The sequence below is a fragment of the Alligator sinensis genome, unplaced genomic scaffold (assembly GCF_000455745.1).
Source record: "Alligator sinensis unplaced genomic scaffold, ASM45574v1 scaffold1118_1, whole genome shotgun sequence".
Taxonomy (NCBI): Eukaryota; Metazoa; Chordata; order Crocodylia; family Alligatoridae; genus Alligator; species Alligator sinensis.
Genome location: NW_005842070.1, coordinates 2,050,601 through 2,073,349, shown reverse-complemented (window position 1 = coordinate 2,073,349; position 22,749 = coordinate 2,050,601). Strand labels below are relative to the sequence as shown.

The 22,749-nt window shown below is 39.9% G+C and overlaps 1 protein-coding gene across 10 annotated transcripts in view; it reads right to left on the bottom strand.

The window, feature by feature from the left end:
• The window catches only part of CLASP2 (cytoplasmic linker associated protein 2), a 216,568-nt gene that overhangs the window by 133,735 nt on the left and 60,084 nt on the right, over positions 1-22,749 (bottom strand). The window contains exon 1 of one of the 10 annotated variants that reach the window (XM_025204145.1): positions 15,531-15,663. The exons of the other annotated variants lie outside the window; for them this stretch is intronic. Coding sequence (XP_025059930.1) covers positions 15,531-15,549 — 19 coding nt within the window. The 5' untranslated portion in view covers positions 15,550-15,663. Of the gene's footprint in view, positions 1-15,530; positions 15,664-22,749 lie in introns of those variants that run through there. 10 annotated transcript variants of the gene reach the window in all.

Here is a 22,749-nt window from a genome sequence, read left to right as displayed (position 1 = left end):
AAAATCCACATATGTTCGTTAATGTGTTACCTTTTGCTCTCAATCTGCCGCCCTTAGTTTTATTTCCAAACATGTTATGCAGAGGAACTATGTAACACTAGCATGAAATGAAAACACTAGCATGCATTTAGAAGGTCTGTCTACCTTACTTTCAAGCCTTCCAAAGGCACATTCAATAACTACCGATAGCCTGTAGTATACCTCTACTATTGCAAAGTACAGCTTCATTGGCAAAGAAAGCAAATGGGAGAGGCAGATCACATGGATAACACAGAAGGTACAAGCAGACAGGAAGAAACAGCATCATAAATATAGCAGGTGGTGTCACAATTCAAAACTAATAATTTTAATATCATGATCCATATTAGAAATGATTTGATATGTAGAACCTGATCATTTAAATGCGTGTACAACACTTGGATGTTGATTTTAATGTAGTTCAGTAGGACCTCATTAAGCTGGTTGTTGGTTAAGGTACCAACAACCAGCTTAACCCAACACTGCAAAAGCAAACCGAATAAAGCCATTTCCTAGTGCTAGTACTATATCAACTATCTGGACTAGAGAGACTAGTATCACCATTCATCATATATATATCAAATCATTTCAAGGAATGAAAGAGTTGCACATTGGTCATTATATACCTTATCCACTTGTTTTTCACTTTTTTTGGTACGTAACTTACTCTTGCTCCTTTAATTTCTCCATGACTTCACTTCATTTCACATCATCATTTTTTCTTTTTTGATTTTTAGCATCTGTTCTCTTAATTTCCATCAGGTTTCCATTTTCATGTAAACTGTCTACACTACTATTATTTTTGGCCACATACATACAAGAGAGCAAATGTCTGTGTACACTGCCTTCAGAGAGAAGCAACAGCACAGTCCTTCAGCAGCCCAGGGCAACTCCCTTCCCCCAAGAGAGACAGTGTGTCACATGGGCTGAACTCTACCGTGCCAGTCAAACAGAGAGCAGAACATGTCCCCTTCACAGTCCCCACGCTGTGCTTCAGGGAGACAAAGACTGACTGAACGATCTGGATCAACCAATAAGGACTGCTTTATGCACTGCTGCCATATGTTGCCAGGCACATTGAGGAAGTCTGCAGAGCATGCCAAGATGTGCACAGGGCTGTACAGAGTCAGCACACTGCAAGCTCTCTGCTCTTCAAAGGCTCAGCATTCAAACGTTTGTTCAGGGATCTCTGAGTAAGAATTTCTAGCAGGAGAACAAACTCAAGAGAATTCACCCAGATCATTTGAACATGTGAACACAGCCTTTACAGACACACGTTTTTTCTGAGACCAGCTCTGCTTCCTCAATAGTGGAAGTATTAGGGTAACTGGGGTTGTCAGGTATTAATATCACATTATCAAGATCAGTTCTCTACCACTCACACTGTAAAATGGTTTCCATCCTCTACAATTAAGCTACGTTTACTGAAGTGACTAACTTGACTGTTTTACAGCCAAGCTAAAAGTTCTTTTCTACATATTCTCCTACCTCTGTTGTTTCTGGCATATCAGAGCACTACCTCCTCTTGCACTCAGTCACCTCTTGAGGTCTGCAACTCTACAGTCTTCATGGCCTCCAAATTCACAATCCACCCCCGCCCCTATCAGAGAAGCAAAATTTAACTGCCATTGACACCAATTACAAATATCTTGGTAACAATGTAAGAAAATGCCCCATCTTTCCTTCTAGCATCATCCTGCAACTCCGCCATCCTTCCAGCCTATCATGTCTAACAGACAGTATGGATTAATACACACGTACCCCTAAAATCTGAAGCTTCATTAGTGCAGATTCCCCTCAACAAAATTAATTTGTTAAATAGCAAAACCTGTAAGCTGGGAAATGCTGGAGTACGCTTAAGCAGGCTTCATTAAAAGACCTTCATTTCTCACTCTCTCATATGAGAGAAATCAGACTACCATTCAACCCAAAGGTAGTCTATTTTTTTTCCAAGTATGCATGCACTGAAGCAAGTATCAATGCCTTAAAATAGCACACAAATAAAATGAATTTTGTGTAGAAAAAACTGAACTCTTGTAAGAAGACAGGCCAAGAGCCACAAATTCCACTATTTACACCCCAAGCTTTTGTGTATCCTTGTAATTAAGTACATTTTTTTTATTATTTTAAGTTAGGAATAGCTGTTTTAATGACAAACGTTTTTAAAAACACGCTGAAATATAAGCAAAAGCACCCAGGAAAACTTTCGTTTTAAAAGTGTCTATTGAAGGATAAAGAGGTATTTGTTGTCATTTCCCAGCAATTTTTGTTGTTGTAGAAGGCAAGGTTGCAGGGAGGGGAGTAAATGTTATGTAGGAGCATGCAAAAAAAATCTTATGTTCAATATTTTAAAGCTACAAGACTCCTTCAAGTGCCCACACAGTATGTTTGGTGGAATTTAAAACAGATGGGCAAAATTACAAAGAATCATCATGTCTAAGCAAGTTATTCCAAACTAACCCACCCCAAGTTAAGACTGCTACAATGCATCTTACTCCAGCTTACTACTATTAAGGTAACATAAACAGAATGAATAAAAATGTTTTTATAATTGGAACATTCTATAATAGTGACTGCAAGTTATCAGTGTTCTTTAGATTATGAGGAGACAGCTTTGCCTTCAAAAAGAAACTACATACTCAGGTACAAGGATACAAGCAGCAACTATGGATCCATCTGTGCCAGGAGCAAGAAGCAAGTGGAGACACCAGAATGGAAGCTTCTCTCCCAGCCAGTTAAATCTCTAGCTTTTGGCTGATCAGCTAAGGGAGGGCAACTGACGCTGAAGAGTCTACTTAGCCCCAGCATTAGATTGTAACTGAAAAAGTCTTTTTTTCCTTCATTCTGTCATCCCAAAACAAGGTGTGTATTTTAATTGGGATTGTGCACTATATGAGAAAACAACAATCAGTTTATATTTTTAAATAGTAAATTTAATATGGAAATTATTTAAAAACATTCGTCTAAGAACTTTGTTATCACTTGGCAGAGCAAAACCTTATTATCAGTTTTTCTATTTTAATTGTAGAAGTCTAGTTATTCCATTTGCTAAAATGAACTGTTAGATTGGAGAAGCACGGACCACTTTATTTACTATAGTAGGGTGTTTACGAAGATACTCAGAAAGGGCTACTTAAATCTCAAAATCCAGTAATTAATAGTTCAGATCCCTCATTATGTCAAATGTCTCCTTCCTTGCACCAACATAGTACTTATGTAGGAGGAGAAAAACTGCAAGAGCACTATCGTTCAAGAGGACAGAAATAGGAACATAAGGGAATTATAATTATTAAAATCTCTGTAGGAAGCTACTGAAGACGGAAATGAAAGTGTCAAACATGAGGATGTTGGCTTTCCAAGAGAAAAGAATCAAATCAGTACATTCTGTTTAAAGTTATACAATTACACACGTTTTGAACAAAGTAAGATTTTTCCTTTCATATATGCTTTGAGTTACGTTTTCTTTAAAAAAAAAGTTGCAGGTTTTCCTAATTTCCAGTCATCCTAGTCTTACGATATCCCTTATATACTGTACTAGAAATCATAATTAAACAACTTCAATTCCAACAGTAAAAATACTTAAAACCAAAGTGGACCCAAATGGACTCTGCCAATTCAATACGTATTTTGCATAACTTCTTCTGATTCTGCTTCATTTCCTAAATTATTTAAAACAAAGTAATGCAGGAATGAGGAACTAAAACATTTTCATACTGAATTTTTGAAAATTACAGAAACTACTTTGGTTCTGGAAGACACAATGATTTTTAACATTAGCAAAGCAAGGCAAAAGTTAAAAATATTTTCCTCCATCCAGTTGCTCAAATTCAACTGCAAATTTTAGAGGATCAGTATTTAGTGTTTCAGGTTCGCAAAAATTCAGTCACCTATCATTTCTAATCATTTCTGAAAATTATGACTTTGTCTAAGCAAAAATGTAAACATGATGCTAGTTATTCTAGAAATATGTACTTTGCTGGAGAAAATAAATACATTTTTCAAATACAGTATAACCTTGTAAATCCAGATCTCAAAAATGTGGAATTATTGAAAATCCGGCATTTTTTTAAAACTATACTCCATCAGGGACTAGCGGGGGCCAGTCCCAGAGCAACAGAGGGGGAAGCTTGCACGCATTGGCTGCCACTGCCATCCACTACCCCACACTGCCCTTCAGCATGTGGCCGCTGCTACCTCCCTCGCCCCGACCCCCTGGGACCAGCTGCTGCTCCTGTTTAAAAACTACGGAATTTTCACATTTCTAGCAGGTGCTCAGTCCAGGGCATGAGGTTTTACCGTATATGCTTTCTAGATTTGACTGCCCAAATGTAGCTATGGAAAAGGGAAAGCCCAACAAACTAGATTCCCATCTTAGAAAAAAGTTCATGCTCATCCCACTTTGTGCCTTCTCTCATGCTACAGTGTGCTTTAATTTCCATGGCTACTTCTGAAAAAAATCTGCAATAAGAGCTGTTGCCTTTGAACCCCAAGCTAGATCTAGAAGTTTAACTTTTACATTCTTCCAGCTACCTAATACATACATGCATACAGTTCTAATATTTATAAGCATTATATGCCTAAAAGAAAAGAGGGAGAGATCTTAATCTATAACCAAACAAGAAACTGAAGAACAAAGTTCAGCACTATAATTAATCTGATGAAATGAGGTGATGCTCCCAAAAGCTTATGCATCTCTGCTTTAGTTAGTTTTTAAGGTGCATCTCTACTTTGCCTTTTGCTTGACTTCAGACTAACATGGATAATCACCTCTCTCTCTTAGCATTAAATGCAGAGATAAGTCACACAAGAAAGACACAAGTGTACAACTTAAAACCTTTGGGCTCCTATGCACGTGTGCAGAGCCTGCTCCAACACGCTGGGAATCCAACATGTTGGAGCAGACTCTATTAGTCAAATCTGCTGGAGTACAGAAATTGACGCACTGTGACAGAGTTCCATGTCACATGCAGCAGCCTCCCAGCATATCTGCATGCAGAAAAAAATGGTGGTGAGGCACTCTGAAATAAAATGCGTTCAATGAGCTTTAGTTCAAAACACCCCACTGCCATTTTGTCAGCTCAGGGACCCTGATACACATGATGCATAGGCACTTTTAATTAGCATAGCTTGCTAATTAAAGCACCCAGCACTGCATCCCACAGCAAATATACGAAGTCAGTAATCTCTTTCAATTCAGCCCCACGTCAGTAGTCTCTTTCAATTCAGCAGAGAACTAATATGTTGATTTACCTTTAGATATAAACTGAAGTTTCACTGGCTCAAAGGGAACATAAAAACACTGTTTTCCTAAATTGAGGAATTAGGGTTTGATATTATAAACATGCACACACACATACTAACCTGTAAAAGGATACATGCGTCTATGATGTACTTATCATGAGTTTACAGTCTCAGGACTGACAAAGGGCTGTTTATATAACTTTACTCAACCTAAACTACAGTTCATTAACCATAGAAAAATCCTGCTATGCTTTCTGCATCTCATTAAGGCCAAGAACAAGTATTCATTTCTAGTGGTAAAATATTTCCATTGCTAGAATGTTTCCAGGAGAGGGAGCAGTAAAGGAATTCAGCATACAATTGCTCCCTCTCTCCTGCTCCTCACACCTTCTTCTGATCAGAGCAATCCTAGCCTAGGGAAAAGCATGGGAAGCACCAGCTGCTCCAGGCCTCCTGTTCACAGAGGGACTAGAATAGTGCAGCAAAGCCTCTGCCCACTAGAAATGCTGGGGGCTCCATTCTCCACTGCTCAACTCCTCCCATGACCAGATGAAGGCAAGCAGTAGCTGCTCCTCCAACCTTCCCGAAACCACGTTCACTCTGATCTCAGGAAGGTATAGGTAGCATTTGCTCACTACTCAACTCTTCCTGGGCCCCAGGAGAAGTCAAACAGCGGGAAAGCCTTCAGTCACTTGGGAGCGACTTCCATCAGGTTGGAGATGGGTTATTTTTATCCTAGAATCTGCAGAGATCTTCCCAATAGAAATGTAACACCTGCACATAGCCTAGTGTTTTTCACCATTTTTCTCACGGGCGTTTCATACTTCTAATAGTAGCCTCAAAACTGAAAGGCCCTTGGTCAGCTCAGGACTGCTTCAGAAAACTGGGAAATGACAGTCAGTTTCACCAGTTATGCAGTTAAAAGTAAGTAAATTAAATTACGAATGCAAGTGGAGTGCACAATAGGGCAATTATGTTATAATGACAAGAGAAGTGCCATGCAGTTTTAAACTTAAACAATCTGTAAATAACCCATATTTTTTTATAATGTAAGCAACAGGCAAAAAAGTTATAACTGGAATCAAGTAATGCAATTATACTCTTATCCAGTAAGCATATAAGTACCTGGAATATTGAGCTCATACAGCTAAGATGCTGAAAAAAGTATATTGTAGTACCACAAAAAAGTGCTTTGGGGTGATTTTCAAAGGTTCATGTAAGAGAGTAAATTGTATGGATTTCAAAGATTTTTCATATATTTCACCAACTATGTGTAGTTATTGGAAATATGCCATGTGTTTTCTAGAGCAACTGTGACATAATTTTAAGAGTGTACAATTCACTTAAATATTTACTGTTCAGTTTTTCAAAGCCAGGTCATTTGAACAGTATAACTTCCCACTGAATGCAGAAATTTTTATATAATGAATTGGTTAAACCTCTGCACATGGGTCAAGAACTTGGGTGTGTCCTTGAACCTGTATAGTCATTTTCTGATTTCTCATTCAGATAGCTTAAACATAGGGACATACTCTATTAAAATCTAAAGGTTATTTTAAAAACAAATTCTATTTGATGAAAAAGTGGTCCTACAGTTTTATTGATATAATAAGCAACACACATCAATGCAGCTGGCAACTGATAAGAATTAGGTTCACAGACTGACAATGAGATATACTGTCCCAAAACAATGGAACCACAAGAAGAATGGCAACAGACCCATGTAGCTGTACACGGAGCTTCTAAAATGCCTCAAATGCAAATGGAAAGCATACAGGCAAGATAAAAAACGAGCTGCACCTGCTGAAGGAGGCCAAGTACAACAAGAACAAATTCTATAGGAGTGATGGCCAGAAAAGAAGGACCAAGGAACCTATGGGTCCACTGTTAACCGTTAGGGGGAACTGCTAACAGAAGATGCAAAGAAGGTAGAGCTACTCAACTGCTACTTTGCCTCAGTCTTCTCACACACACACACACACACACACACACACACACACACACACTGCAGCCAGCCACCAAATACTTCTCTGGATACAGATGAGGGCAAGCTGAGGGAAGAGGTAACAAAAGAGATGGTCAGAGAGCTATTGATGGGTCTGAATGAATTCAAGTCTGAACTGGCAGAGAAGATCTCAGAGCTCTTGGCAATGATCATGAAGTCATGGGAGACAGGTCAGGTACCAGAGGACTGGAAAAGGCCCAACATAGTGCCTCTCTTTAAAAAGGCAAAAAGAAATACCCAAGGACTAGAGACTGGTTAGCTTCACCTCAACACCTGGAAAGTTACTGGAACATATCCTAAGGAAGGCTATTTGCAAGCACCTGGTGGAGGAAAGGCTGATCACAAGCAGCCAGCATGGATTTATGAAAAACAAAGTGTCAAACAAGCTTGATCCCCTTCTTTGACAAAGTAACTACATGGGTGGGTGAAGGGAATGCTGTGGATATAGTGCATTTGGACTACAGCAAGCAGGGCCATCCTTGGGGGGAGGGAAACCAGGGCCACTGCCCTGGGCTCCCATGGTCAGTGCAATATACACCCCGCCACAGCCGCTGAGCGCCACCAGTTCCTGCCGCTCACTACCCCTCTTCGCCCGCTCCACTGGCTGCGGCTGCTCACACCTCCACCCCTCCCCGGGCCCTGCACAGGCTGATATGCCCCATACATCCCTAGGGACGGCTCTGACAAGGTCCTGCATGACTTCTCATAAACAAATTGGAGAAATGTGGGCTAGGCAAAATTAGTATAAAGGTGGATAGACAACTGGGTCAATAGCTACAAGCAAAGGGTAACTATTAACAGGTCCCTGTCAGAATGGCAGAAGGTTTTGAGTGGAGTCCCATGGGGGTGTGTGTCCTGGACCCAGTGCTGTTCAAGGTCTTTATTAAATTATTTGGATGCTGGCACAGAAAGCTTCACTCAGCAAGTGTGCAGATGACAAACTGGAAGAACTGCAAACACAGAGGATGCAAGTGAATTCAGAAGGATCTTGACAAATTGGAATGCTAGAGCTAAGAGGATGAAGTTCAATGTGGACAAATGCAAGGCGCTATACCCTGGGAGGAATAATCAAAAACACAAATAAAATGGGTGACACCTGGCTGGAGGACAGCACTATGGAAAATGACTGGGGAGTCTCGGTAGATCAGACTCAATGTATTTGCAGTCTGAGGTAGCCAACAGAAAGCTAATGCAGTTTTGGGATGCATCAAAAGAAGCATTAGGTGCAAGATACTGGAGCCTCCCTACTTGGCACTGGTTAAGCCTCAGCTGGAGTACCGCGTGCAGTTTTGGGCTCAACACTTTTCCGCATTCTTTTTAAAGCTAGAGAGGATCCAGTGGCGGACAACGAAGATGATAACTGTGTTGGAAAGTGAATTCCTTGAGGAGAGACGGAAGGAGGTAGGCACGTTCAGCTTGCAGAAAAGGCACTTGAAGGGACATGACAGCAGTCTTCAGATACTGCTGCCATAAAGAGGGAAAGTACCTTTTCTCTCTTGCTGCAGAGAAAAAGGTTCAGTCCAATGGCTTGAAATTGCACCAAAGCAAGCTTAGGTTGGATATCTGGACAAACTTCTTCACTATTAGGTGAGGCTGCTTAGGGAAGTTGTAAAACACCTTCAAAGGATGGAAAGTCCAAGAAGAGGTTGGACAGCCACTGGTTATGGATAACCTAGGTATAGCTATACCTATGTTCCACTATGGGTATTTTCCATGCTTCTGGGCTTCGTTGGTTCCCCTCCCCCCACTTTCTGCTAAATGTGTGAGGGTGTTTTTAAGCCTTCCACAGAGGCACTCAGTGTTAGCAACAGCCAAGACTGGGGACCTTGACTGGGGTGTGCCAATGCTTCAGCCAGAGGTTCCTGGCTGGAGGGTCTTGCCCTCCGCTCAGATTCAAACTGATCACCACATTTCGGGGCCAGGAAGGAATTTTAGCCCACAGTCAGATTGCTACAGGCAGTGGGGGGTTTGCCTTCCTCTGTAGTGGGGGCATGGCCATTTACCTGCTATCAGTTCCCAAACTGTGGGTCATGACAACAAACACAGTTGCAACATCAGCAGATGTGGGCTATGGGTTGGGAGTGAGGGGCCATGCTGAAGAAATGGAGTTATGCTGAGGAAATGGAGCCATAAATGGGGTCATGCTGAGGAAAAGTTTGGGAAGCACTGTGTGACAACATTTTACAGGAGCAAGACATTGGCTGCCACGGTTCCCCTGCTTTACTTGTGGCTGGTTAAGGTGTGAAGTCTGTGTTTCATAGATTCATGGATGTTAGGGTCGGAAGGGACCTCAGTAGGTCATCGAGTCCAACCCCCTGCCCTGGGCAGGAAAGAGCGCTGGGGTCAAATGACCCCAGCTAGGTGCTTGTCCACTCTGCTCTTGAAGACCCCCAAGGTAGGGGAGAGCACCACCTCCCTTGGAAGCCCATTCCAGATTCTGGCAACCCTTACTGTGAAAAAGTTCTTTCTAGTGTGCAACCTAAATCTGCTCTCCGTCAATTTGTGGCCACTGTTCCTAGTTACTCCAGGGTGTGCCCTAGTAAATAGGGCATCTCCTATTCCCTGCTGTCATCCCCTGATAAATTTGTAGGCAGCCATAAGATTACCTTTCAGCCTTCTCTTGCGAAGATTGAAGAGATCTAGGCTCATCAGGAGGCCCTTGTAGGCCCTCCTTATAGGCCATTGCCTGCAGGCCTCTGACCGTACAAGTGGCCCTCCTCTGAACCCTCTAAAGATTCTCCACATCCCTTTTGAAGTGCGGTGCCCAAAACTCGATGCAGTACTCCAACTGTGGCCTGACCAGTGCCGCATAGAGGGGAAGCATCACCTCCCTGGACCTGTTTGTCATGCATCTACTAATGCATGACAAAGTGCAGCTAGCCTTATTGATCACTTCATCACATTGACAACTCATGATCATTTTGGAGTCAACAGAGACCCCCACACCCCCTCACACATCCCAGCAATCCGTCCCCCCCACACTTCCCCCCATAAACCCTATACACACCCACACCCCACATATCCACACACCCCCACATGCTCCCTCACCCTACAACCAACACCTTCCCCCACAAACCTATACCCACCCCCCATGCCCTCCACTCCCCCACAATATAGAAGAGTAAGACTTCATTTTAAGCTACTGTGCAATCACCTTTATGTACACTACACAAGCACATGTAAATCAGGACAAAAATATTTTTTTGAAATCAAATTAATCAATGTTGTAGATGTTCGATTTTTAGAATATGATTTGGTATTTTTCTGGTTCTGAGATGGAAAAACCCCTTGCTGAAAGGAGTACTCCTGGGGGCAAGGGGAAGGACTTCTGGTGGCAAAGGTTGGGGGTTAGGGGACAGGACTTCCAGTCCCAAGATGGCAATCAGGGGCAGGGCACCTGCCATGTGGCCCTCAACAGCTTGTCAAAACGTGGTAAGCGGCCCTCCACCTGAAATAATTGCCCGCTCCTGACTTAGATCCACTTATAATAAAACAATGCATCTACTATCAGAACCAGGCAACAGGTGGTTGTCTTTTGGAAAGGTTTACATTAAGACTGTTGAGAACTGTTTCTGCTGCTGTCCTATGGATATGAAAGTGTTTCACTTCCAGTTCCTTAATCTAGCACCATTTTTTTTTTTTTTTTAAATGAACTTTAACGGCACTATAAACGGCACTGTATTTACTATAAACTTGGCAGGAGGAACACAGATTTGGAACAATATTTAATTTTTAAAAGCTTTTGATTCTGCTGTCTTCCACTGCATTTTAAAAACGCTGATTTCATATTCTAGCAGCACATACTCTTCTGTCCACATGAGCTACTTCCACAACATACATGCTAGTATTTTTTTCTCTTTTTAGATAAATTACACATTTGCCATCAGAATGAGATGGTTAAATATTAGGAAGAGGGGGAATATTTCAAACAAAGCTGTAAAAGCTTTTAGTAGCTTCTATATTCAAATATGATTTTTGTAACAAGTACTGTCTCCATATACAGCAGGATTCTCTTATGAACATTTAATTCTATCAATGAATTTTAATGGAACACACGTAAAACACACAAGAAAAATAATTTACTACTATTTTCACATCAAACTATATTTTATAATAACTCATTCTGAATATAAGTAGCTGGTTTTTCTCACGGACATAAACCTCTTATAAAACTGCTTACGTCTGAATGGGTGGGACAGTGGTAACAGACAGTACTCTGCATTTTCTTCCAACTATGTTGCTATATAGGGCAGGGGTCAGTGACACATGGCCTATGGAGCCACTGGATCTGGTCTGCAAAGCCAAAAGGAATTTCCCTGTGCTCATGCCCTTGTCATTGCCTGTGCCAGGGCTGAACAAGGACCTGCACTGGGGCTGGTCAACTTCCAGCTGTACCTGTGCTCCTGCTGTTTGTCTCTGCTTCCCCCACCTGTAAGTTATGCACATGCTCCTCCCCTCCCCCCCCCCGGCACCTTTTAAATTTAAAATATCATTCCTCAAACATACCTAAAACTACATACATCTTCAGTGTTGTATCTTCCCACCCAGAAGTATCATTACATTGTACAACATCCAAATTTTTCACAAAGTACTAAATCAGATTAAAGACTTACTAAGAAACTGTCTTCTGTTTCAAGAGACAATGTCAGGGAACAGTAAGACAGGGTATAAGTGTTCGTATATATTAAGATTTTATTTCTTAATAGTAAAGGAACATGTTAAAAAGCAGAAAGTGTTATGCATAATTAGTAAGATTTATGCATTATTAATAAAAGGAATTAGGTGGCCAGTTACTTTAGGCTCTGAGATCATCAATCTAGAATATGACAATTGCTCAAAGCTAATATGAAATATCTTGCAAATAAGATGCAATTGTATTAAGAAATCCCAGTGGTAAGCAGATAAGCTTTCCCTTCCATGGGTATGAAACAACAGGAATAGGCTAATTCAGACACATTAGGATTTAACAAGTGTGCCCTCTGAGAAATATGATTTTGAGTTCAGACAATCTCAGTACCTTAGATCTGATTATACAATATATTTAACATGCTATCTGAAAAAAACCAAAATAGGTCTTCAATCTTCATCTGCTTCACAATTCTAGTTTTAACCATAACATTTTATGCTTATTCTGTTTTTCTCAGTAAAAATCTTAGCAGGGCAACTCTGCCTCTAAAGCAACAGAAAAGAACAGTACTAATTAGCATCCAACAACATGAAAAACAAATCTTGACAAAAATCTCTGTATTCCTAGTTGAAGAGGAGTGGCCTGCACTGATGATGTAGTATGCTGCAATTGTTAGCTATGTCTAAAATCCCTAATCTTGTTACCAACAGATAAAAACAGAAATGCATTATCCTCTTCAAAGAGCAGCTCAAAAGAAATCCTGTGCCAAGAAAGGTTCTGGACTAACCTTCCTCAGCAGCCTCAGATTCTGATTTGCAGATCACAGACCTACGTTCACAAAAGCATGTCTTGATAAATAAGAGACTGAATATTGTCATGCTAGCGTGTATTAAATGCAGTGAAAACTGAAGAGCTGTGATATTTTTTCACACTGCACTCCTCAAACAGAAGACTGAAGGTGCTAAGATAGTTAACCTGGAAGGAAACAAAATGCCTGACTCTTCCCCTGTAATCATTATCTAAATTAATAATGGAAATAGAAATAAAATTAAGGCTCAAAATTGATTTAACTCTCTCAATTTACATTTCTGCATCCTTCTTCAGAAAACTCCTGAGAGAGAAAAATAAGAAAAGAAAATATAATAAACCAGTGTTCTCCCAAGACCTGAAACTAAAATACCTGAAAAATCTATGTAGGAAAAATGGTATAAATTACGTAATCTTTAACATCCCTATGGCTAAATGCTTATATCAAATATCACAGGGTTTATTTTTAATCAAAGTTGACTGACTCAAATGTACTAAGTATAGTGAATTTAATACTTTTCTCAGTCATATGTGTTATATTTTTTCAGGATAATACCATCCATCTCCAAGAACTGAGAACTAAAAAAAGGCCTCTCCAATCCACAGACTGACATAATGGATGTATTTATTCCTTTCTGCTGGAAAAGAAAAGCTACAATTAACTGTAATATTTGTAGTATTTGAGAGTTTAAAAACAAGACTACAGCTAGTCCTGTTAATATACTGCAAAAGTTAATTGGGTTAGCCCCAACCTCTATAAAAAAAGAAAACCAACCTGGCAAAACTTCCATTTAAATTATTTAAAAGAACGAATAATGTTCATGTATTTACTAATGTTTTCTTTATTCTAATCATTCCCCACCATGGTATGAAAAGACCAGATTCTTTATAAATGTAATAAGCGGTGGTCTTATGCAAGACAAACAGCTAAATAATCATCCTACATACTGTTAATTGTATCTGGCATTATTGCTCAAAGCTCCTACACAGAACATCAGCTGACTGCTTGAATAGTACTTTGTTCTTAGTGCTTCTGTTAATGACGAATCAAATCATACAGAAGAGCTCTACAACCACCCCCAGTGCTATAAACCTGCAGCCAGAGAGCAGCAGAAAGCCTGGAGCTTTGTTTATTTGTTAACATGCTATGGTTTATAGCTTTTATCTGCAAGTTTCCAGAACCCATATTTACAATATTCATATAAGAAGCACTTTATGGAAAAACAATACAGATAAAGCTATTCCCCATAAAACCTCAGTTAAACAGTTTGAAATATGTTTCCCTCCAAATATAAAGTTATGATCTTTTTCCAAAGAAAAATAATGCAACTTACTATTCATAAGGAAAAACTAAAAACAACAAATGTTTGAAAGATCAAAAAACTATTTGGACCAACAGGGAAATAATGGCAAGTAATCCCTCTACTAAAAAAACAATACAAACAACAATACTAAATGGACTCAAAAATGCCAACAATACTTCATGTTTGGGGCTAGTAAACAATATGCAATCTTTCTAAAAAGAATAAAAGTGAATGTTACAGTGGGCATAGCATTATACTCTGAATACTTGCAAGGACCAGCATAATAGAAAACTCAGGTCCAACCCCTACATAAGCTTCAGGCTTCCTTAAGAAAAGAAACTAAACTCTCTCAAGGAGGTACGTGTTTTAGCAAGATTAATGTATAAACCCAGGTATCATGTGTTGGAAAGTAATTTTTTTTCAATATACATCAACACACACAAATATAAAATGTACAGTTCGCAAACTTATCTGAAAACAACTATATAGCTAGAAAGTTGCCAATTTACTGTGGTCAGGCTAGAGCCTGAAGAAAAAATGCAAAGTGCCAGGCAAAGCCAAGCTACTACTATTTTGTTATTTTTTCACATGCACTGTGTATAATAAAAGCAAAACCAATTTGTCTACAATATAATACTGCTTGTGCAAAACTGCTGTTGTACTTATGAATAAAGTAAAACTCCTCCATATTTACAAATTTTCTTATTTTAGCCTTATAACTAATCACATATTTCTTTACAAAAATATAGTATTTAGGCTAAGTGGCTTAGTACATAAGCATTATTCTAAATTCAGTATCAGTTACTCATTTTTAAAAACAATCAGCACGTCAGTAGCATTTTTCATAAACCAGATAATACAAAAATGCATATGGGAAACACCAAACTAATAATTATTACAGTTATACGATATGCAAGAAGTCCATAGAAATTATTTTAAAATAATAAACTGAAAAAGAGTGATACCCTCCATGCCTAAAAGAAACCCTTCAGTTACTTGCATCAACCTTGCATGATGGGACTCTGGCTGATACTAACCACATCAGGATAAGATGTCAACATGCCATACTGAAGACTTTAATGCACTTGACATGGTCAAACCTTGCTTTAAAAAAAACCACGAAACATTAAAAAAATCTGTCATTCCTCCAGGAGCTGTCTTCACATGATAAAGCATTCAGACACTTCCCTGTCATTTGCATACACGTGACATGTCCTCCTCAACCCGATTTCGCTCCCCACACAAAATGATGACAGATTTTGATACTTTGTTTACAAGGTAAATAGCTATTCTCCTTTTTATTCGCTTCACAGAAGCTCAAGTAAATTGAAAAAGGCAAAGCTACATAAATAGCCTTTTCACAAAAAGCCCAGCTATACTGGTCCAAAAGATCTTGAAAACTAAAACACTGTTTCAATTAACATGAGTATACATGAAACAGGACATACCGAGCCATAAAAAAAAAAAAAAAAAAAAAAAAAAAATCTTACTCACAAAAAAAAAAAAAAAAAAAAAAAGTCTTTCTCCCCATCTCCAACAGCCATCATACAATACAGATGCTGCTAAGAGCTTTCTGAATGAGCCAAGATATCAAATAACAGCAACTGAGTTATTATATGTATATGCCTGCGCCACACACAACCCAGTGCAGCATGGAGACGGAGCACTGTGACCCAGTCAGATCTGCAGTTCTCTGCTGCAATAGCCAACAGCTGCTCCACCATTTCAAAATACAAGTCCTACCTCTTGCAGAAAAATCCCTTCAAACTAACATACCCAGTACCATTCCAGCTTAACTAGTCACAGTGCACATCTGATTAGACTGAGGTCTTTTTTTATCTCTTTTCTAGCAGTCATTTTTGGGTTTTTTGTTTAAATAAGCCTCCTGTAGCCAATTAACATTGTACTATTGGAGACTTTTAATGTAATCATCAAAACACAAGGCATGTGTTCAGTAATCACTTTTTGCCTCTATTCCCTAAAGATTTCTATGCAATCAGTGACAATCACATGATCTGATGGATTATCTGATTTGCATCTTTTAAAAGGGACTCTCATCCCTTTATAATTATCCCATAATATTTATAAACAAAACTACAAGAACAGCACAAATAGTAATATTCCAAATCTTCTCAATTAACCTCTTATTGGGTAGAAACATTTCTGGTTGTTGTAAACAAATCACGTCAAAGGCAGACTATCAAAGGCTTCTCTGTGTATACAATGCTGGGTCATATTTAACGAGGATTGCCGCTGGTGGAGACGGTGACACAACCTCAACCAACCATGCAGCTGCAAAAAGGCTGCAGTGTATCTTTTGTACAAGAGAAGCACAACAATTTTATTTGCCAGTTCCATCGAGAAGCACGCAAGAGCTTCCTAATACACAGGAAAGATTTAAAAAAAGCATACAAAATCTACCTTTATACAAAAGGATTTAGCCATTTGTCTTTTAGCAAATGCCACTTCATGCTACTCCAACATAAAAAGAAACAGCAGACTTTTAGATAAAATCTGTACTTTGAAAAATGAAACAAGTATCATACTTATTTAATATTAAGATGCCTTTTCTACAATAAATGTTCTTATGGCAGCTTTATGAGATATATACTCAGTGATGTGACTGAGATATCAAACCTTCATGAAACTAGCAAAAAAACCTTTCCCCTGCTTTTCAGCCAGATAAGCAACAGATTGCTAACTCTTGGTGCACGTGTTACGTGACATCATCTTTACAAATTTATTATAAAAATGAACCATGATTCACGCCTGTATATATTCTTACAATCGTATATGGCATACTAAAGGAATAAAGAATAAAATACTGTAGCAGACGCATTAAATATTTTAAATTTTTTTAAAGTTACCTTCTCCAGAACTATGGTTCCCTACTGTGTGGCTGACAAACATAAAATGAGGAAAAAATGCTTAACTACAACATGCATTCAACTACAGAATCTCAACTAAGAATGTAAAGGCAGTGTTTTGCAGAACTTCACTAACATTACAACGCAAACTGAAGTCATAAGAGATGAAGGTACTCAACACATCTGGAAAAAAAAAATCTTGCCAGCCTGGACTGGCATGCAGAAAACTTATGCAGTCTAGTTATATCATGTATATGGTCACAAAAGCCACCAAACTTCCACATTTTCCAAATATTTCTATACAAATGTATTCTGTTTCACATTTGGGAGCTCTGGCAATATCAATGTCACTGCTGTTTCCATAGTAACTATACTTCAAACAGAGAAAACAGCATAGAAACAAACTTAAAGGAAAATAAGCAAAATAAAAGGCAAAACAGGTACCATCTTATATGAGATACCATAAAGTTTTTATTGCTACTTTTAAAATAGCTTATATTGCCTATGCATAGCTTTTCCATTTGTAATACAGCTGTCACAGAAATGACACTAAAAACAAACAAAAAAAGCCAACTTTGCACACCACTTCATCCTATGACATATTTAAATATTCTAAAATAGACATTAAGCAGAGACATGCTATGAGCTGGGAAAACTACACAGATTGTGCATCAACATATTAAATTACATTCCCATCAAACCATTACAACAACTGAGCAAGAAGAGAGATTTTTGTTTAAATTATTTTTATTTTAATCCTTCCTTCTCTAAACTTAAAGCAGAACAGATTTTGCAAGTGTGTTAAATGCTGTAAAATAAATCATATTTTCAAATTCCAGCCAGCAAAACAAGTGCTCTAACAGCTCCGAGGCTGGCTGCTGCTCCTGTTTCCATAGAAATGGATATTTGTTTGCTGAATAATGGGGAGGTGCTTTAAAGTAACTTCTTCAGTTTACAGGAATACATTAATTTCCACAGGAAAAAAGAGCCCAAAATCTGGCATACAGTTAAGAGATAGCAGAAGCAGCATGGATTCCCACTATAACAAAACCAAACCAAACCAAAACAAAACAAAACAAAAACCATATAGCATTATTCCAAATATGAAACAAGTCATAATTTCCAAAGCTGCATAGGAGCTAATTTAACCATCTTATACAATCTGAAGAAAAGATGTCCACTTCTAACAACCACCAAAAGCCACAATGCCAGCAAGCAGGGAAGAGGCAGCTGAGTGTCTGTAGTACTACTGAAACTCATAAGCAGAAAGCAAAAAAATTACCTGTATATCAAAGCTCAGTTGGAGATAAGTTACTAAATAAATGATGTATGGTGTATCACCTGCTCAATGTTAGAGAAAAGTGGAGTCAAGCCTCTTGAGCAAGCAAAAGAGATTATTACACCTGCCTTGGCAACCTTACTAGGCTAACCATGCACTTCCACCCTCCTTCCTTTCCTGAGCTTTTCAGACTTGACACCTCACTCCTACAACTGCTCCTTTCAGTTTCAGCAGATGCTTCCTCATCTACTCTAAATGATGATCAGACCCATCCTAAACTGTAACAAGAATATAGTGAGCATCCTAGGATAACTGGGATGTGTCGAAACATTAAAATGGTTAAGAATCAAAGACAGTATATACAACTTCCATTCAATATCTGAGCAACCAGGGTGTAGCTTCTTGGACAACTTTCACATTGACAAAAATAGAGTAAAATGGTAATTAAGTAATATGCAAGAGAAAGGAATGACTTCTAGCTGTGTGTCTGTTTCTGTTATCATGTGATTTCACAGGTCAAATAATAATTTATGTTTTCAGGAGAGATTTGGATTTGCATACCCTCGCACTTATCCCCTTGGTTAGCTGGAATTAGCGGACACATGACAATTAATAAAGGCCATTTTGGTTTCTATTTGGCCCTTTACTCACTGGCAGCAGTGCAGCTGGGAAAAGACTCCCTGGATATTACAACAATAATAACAAGTGATAGGGGGAAGACAGGATAACATGAAGTGACTGAAGTCTGGTTAATCTCACTAGCATTCCAAGTGTCCAGCCACTGAGGTATGATTTACAGGCATCACTGAGTTTTGAGGTGAGATTAAAAAGCCTTTTGGATTTTTACATGGATCAACTCCATGTACAATTTTTAGTCCTGTGGATATACTCTTTCACAACACTTTCAACAATGCTGCTTCAGTGCGAAGGCATGAAGCAGCGATGCTTATCAATTACATCTAACTTCCAAATTTACAGCATGGGGATTTTTTCAAAGCACAGGTTTTGAAGGTGTCAGCTCTTGAACATTCTTCTCTGCCCTGTTCATGCACCAGTGATCCAATGCCATGTAACTTACTCAGCTTAGCTCCAGTGTTGGTTTTTCAATAGAAGATGACTTTTCAGTAGTTGGTTCCCATGAGTGTTGCATCCATCAGACCTGAGAACATTCTCCTCATCTGTAACCTTAGTCAGCCGCAGTTTGTCACGTTCCTCAAGAATCTAACCCTCAACTTTCTCTTGTACAATCTCATAAAAATGGGGAAAGTTTGTTATCAAGGAGAACTAGCAGACCTACAGATTCCTGAGACCATACAGAAATAAATGACAGAAGTTCAGATAAGGTAAGGCTGTGCTGGCCAAATCAGTGAAAAAGAAAGGTTCGTAATTCTGTACATAGTATCTCACTTGTTGCCACCAGTTGTCTCATATCAAGTGCTACCTCAGCTGTATCCAAGACTAACTTACTGTCCAAGCCTGGTACTGCTGCAGGAGACCTAAGAAGCTGCAGTGTAGTTTTTGGGGAAGACAATGAACAGGAGTGAGAACTGCCCCTATCCAGCTCCCCTTCGGACCATCCACAACACACAAACTTTCTCTTCATTTTGTTTCTGGAACCTAGGAAACTCCCCAAACCAGGAAATGACAAAGCCTCAGAAGTTGCATTGCTAAGGTATCCACTACTTCCCCTGCTCTACCTGGAAGTTCAAGCTTAATTTTATCTTCATGGCCCTTTATAACTCTACCTCTCCCTATTGATCTCCTTCCCACATCTTGACTACATCAACATCAGCCTTTATCTTCTATAAACAAAAAAAAGTGCTTTCTTCTACACTGCTTCTTACTAGGGGTGCACCGATAGAGATTTTTGGGGCCGATACCAATAACTGATATTTAAGGAGGCATATCGGCTGATTCCGATCCAATTTCTGATACAGCTGCCTCCAGCTGGTAAGTCCGGTGTGGTGGAAGGGGAAGGGGGAGGGAAGGGGTGTGGAGGGGGGGCAGATCAACGTCCCCCACAGTGAGGGAGGGGTCAGGGGCAGGCACTGCCCAGGCAGGGCAGAGGGGTGGGTGCCAGAGCCACGGCTTGTGGGAGGGGACGGCAGCTCCCGCTGTTGCTTGCACCCTGGAAAAGGACAGGGTGGGTGGCAAATGTCCCCCAGATCTGCACAGGGTGGGGGCTGGGCTTGAAGCGGGCACTGGGAGGATGCTGCATCCACCCTAAACTTCGCTGCTGCGCCACTACCAGCACCACCAGCTGCAGCCCCGGCTCTTCCCAGCATGTGGGTGGAGGCAGGGCACTGAGCTCAGGCTGCACTGGACAGCTGGTGGTGGCGGTGCTGGGAGCAGAGCAGCAGCGAAATTTAGGCCCTGGCTGCAGCCCGCCCCGCCCCAGCAGATTCAAGGGACACATGCCCTCCCTGTGCCCTTTTGGGGTGCAAGCAGCAGTAGGAGCCACCTCCCCACCACAAGCCGCAGGTCTGCGCCCCCCACCCCGCCTGAGCAACGCCTGCCCCCTCCCTCTCCACAGAAGGCATTGATCTGCGTCCCTCCCTCCCTCCTCCCTCCCCTTCCACCACACCAGACTTATCAGCTGGAGGCAGCTCTCCATGCCGCTGGCTCTGCTTCTTGCTGCCTAAGTGCCGAGATGCAGCTGCATGCAGCACAGACATTTATCAGCCAAATTATTGGCTCCATTGGGCCAATATCTGATATGGCCAGTTTTCTGTATATCGGTACCGATCCAATATCAGACCGATGTATTGGTGCACCTCTACTTCTTACAAACAACTATCCTTAAAGCACAATACCTACTGGTAACCGCACAATTCTGAGTAAATGCCCTTGCTCTGTAAGGAATGGCTGAAATTTTTATAAATTAAAAAAGTTTAATTATTCTGAAACATTCAGTTTCGCAAACAGCTAGCCCTCAGAACCATCTGTTCTCTTGCTCAGACTCATCTTCTAATCTATAATATTTATATTTTATATTAATCTTAATGTATATCATACTAACTGAAATTAACTATGAATTAGAATTCTATCTGTAGCCCTGGTTTAGATGTATATGGGTATACATGAGGAGCACAGTTTGGATTCTGATCTTGAGAATATGAAAGACAGGTTTAAAGAGTAGAATGCTGATGGAGTAACATTTTTTAGCAGAACTAGTTTGGAAAAAACCAACTCTATTGTAATCAAGAAAAAGAAAAATCACCTGGTTTTGCTTGATAATTACTTTGACCACTGCTGAATACTGCTATGGTCAATAGACATGTATTGTTTTTCCAAGGAAAACTTTTCATAAACAGTTCAAGATGAACAATGAGAATTCTACTAAAAAATTCTGCGTGTGGTGGGTGAACATTTGCTTAGCTTTGCTTTAGAACTGTCCTATTTCATCACTATGCTCTAGCATACAATTGCTAAAGCCCAATCCATGCTCTCTACAGAGTACCAAGGGGTGTTGAAGGAAAGAAAAAAGTTCTCTCTAAGCTTTATCTTCAGGCTACAGAGGGTCACACTGTTGCATATAAGGCAGCCTTCTTGCCATCTCACTATTTCCATGCCCAGTGCAGTGCAGAAAAGCTTGGTCTGACCTAAAATAAACTAAACTGTATTGGGGAGATTTTGATTCCACATCACCAAAAGAGAAAGGGAATATTAATTCACACTCATACAGCATTGACCATTCAGAGAATCTCAAAATGATTTACCAACATGGGTAAGAATATAAGAACCAAAGAAGTGCCATACTGGGTCAGACCAATAGTTCATCTGGTATTCTGTCTCCAACAGTGTCAGTAATAGATGCTATAAAGGGAGAGCACTGAACCAAATGTCTCTAGAGTGCTCTATCTCCTTATTCGCTACCCTCCCTGGCATCCACCATTATTGGTTTAGAGACAGAAGTCAAAGGAAACATCTACAACCATTCTGCTCAACAGCCATTAAAAGGTAGATTACTCATGAATTTATCCAGTCCCTTTTTGAACCTGGCTATGCTATCTGCCTCCAGCACCTTCTGTGGCAATGAATTCCACAGGTTAACTACATGAAGTGTAAAAAAGTACTCTCGTTAGTTTTAAACTTGTCACCTACTAATTAAAGTGGACACCTCCTAGTTCTAGCACTCAGACTTGGCGAGCAACAGGTCCCTGTTCACTTGGTCCACACTCTTCAGGATTTAATAGACCTCTATCATATCTCCCCCCACGCCCATATCCAAACTGAAGAGTCCTAGCCTGGTATGGCAACTCCAGGGCCCTGATCTTTTTAACTGCTCTTATCTGTTCCTCTTCTAATTCTATTACATCCTTTTTCGTATGTGGGAATTAAATCAACACTCAATATTTAAGATGCAGGTGAACCATGCTTTTGTAAAATGGCATGATATTCTTAGTTTTGTTTTCAATTACCTTCTTAAACAATACCCAACATTTTATTAGCTTTTTTGGTAACCACTGTGCTGAGCTGTCATTTTCAGAGAACAATCTAGAGCATTGTGTATGTATAGTTGAAGTTATTCTTCCCCAGGTACATTACCTTGCACTTGCTGACCTTCCACCCCAGCCCCTGCCTGGCCCTATGCGGGTATG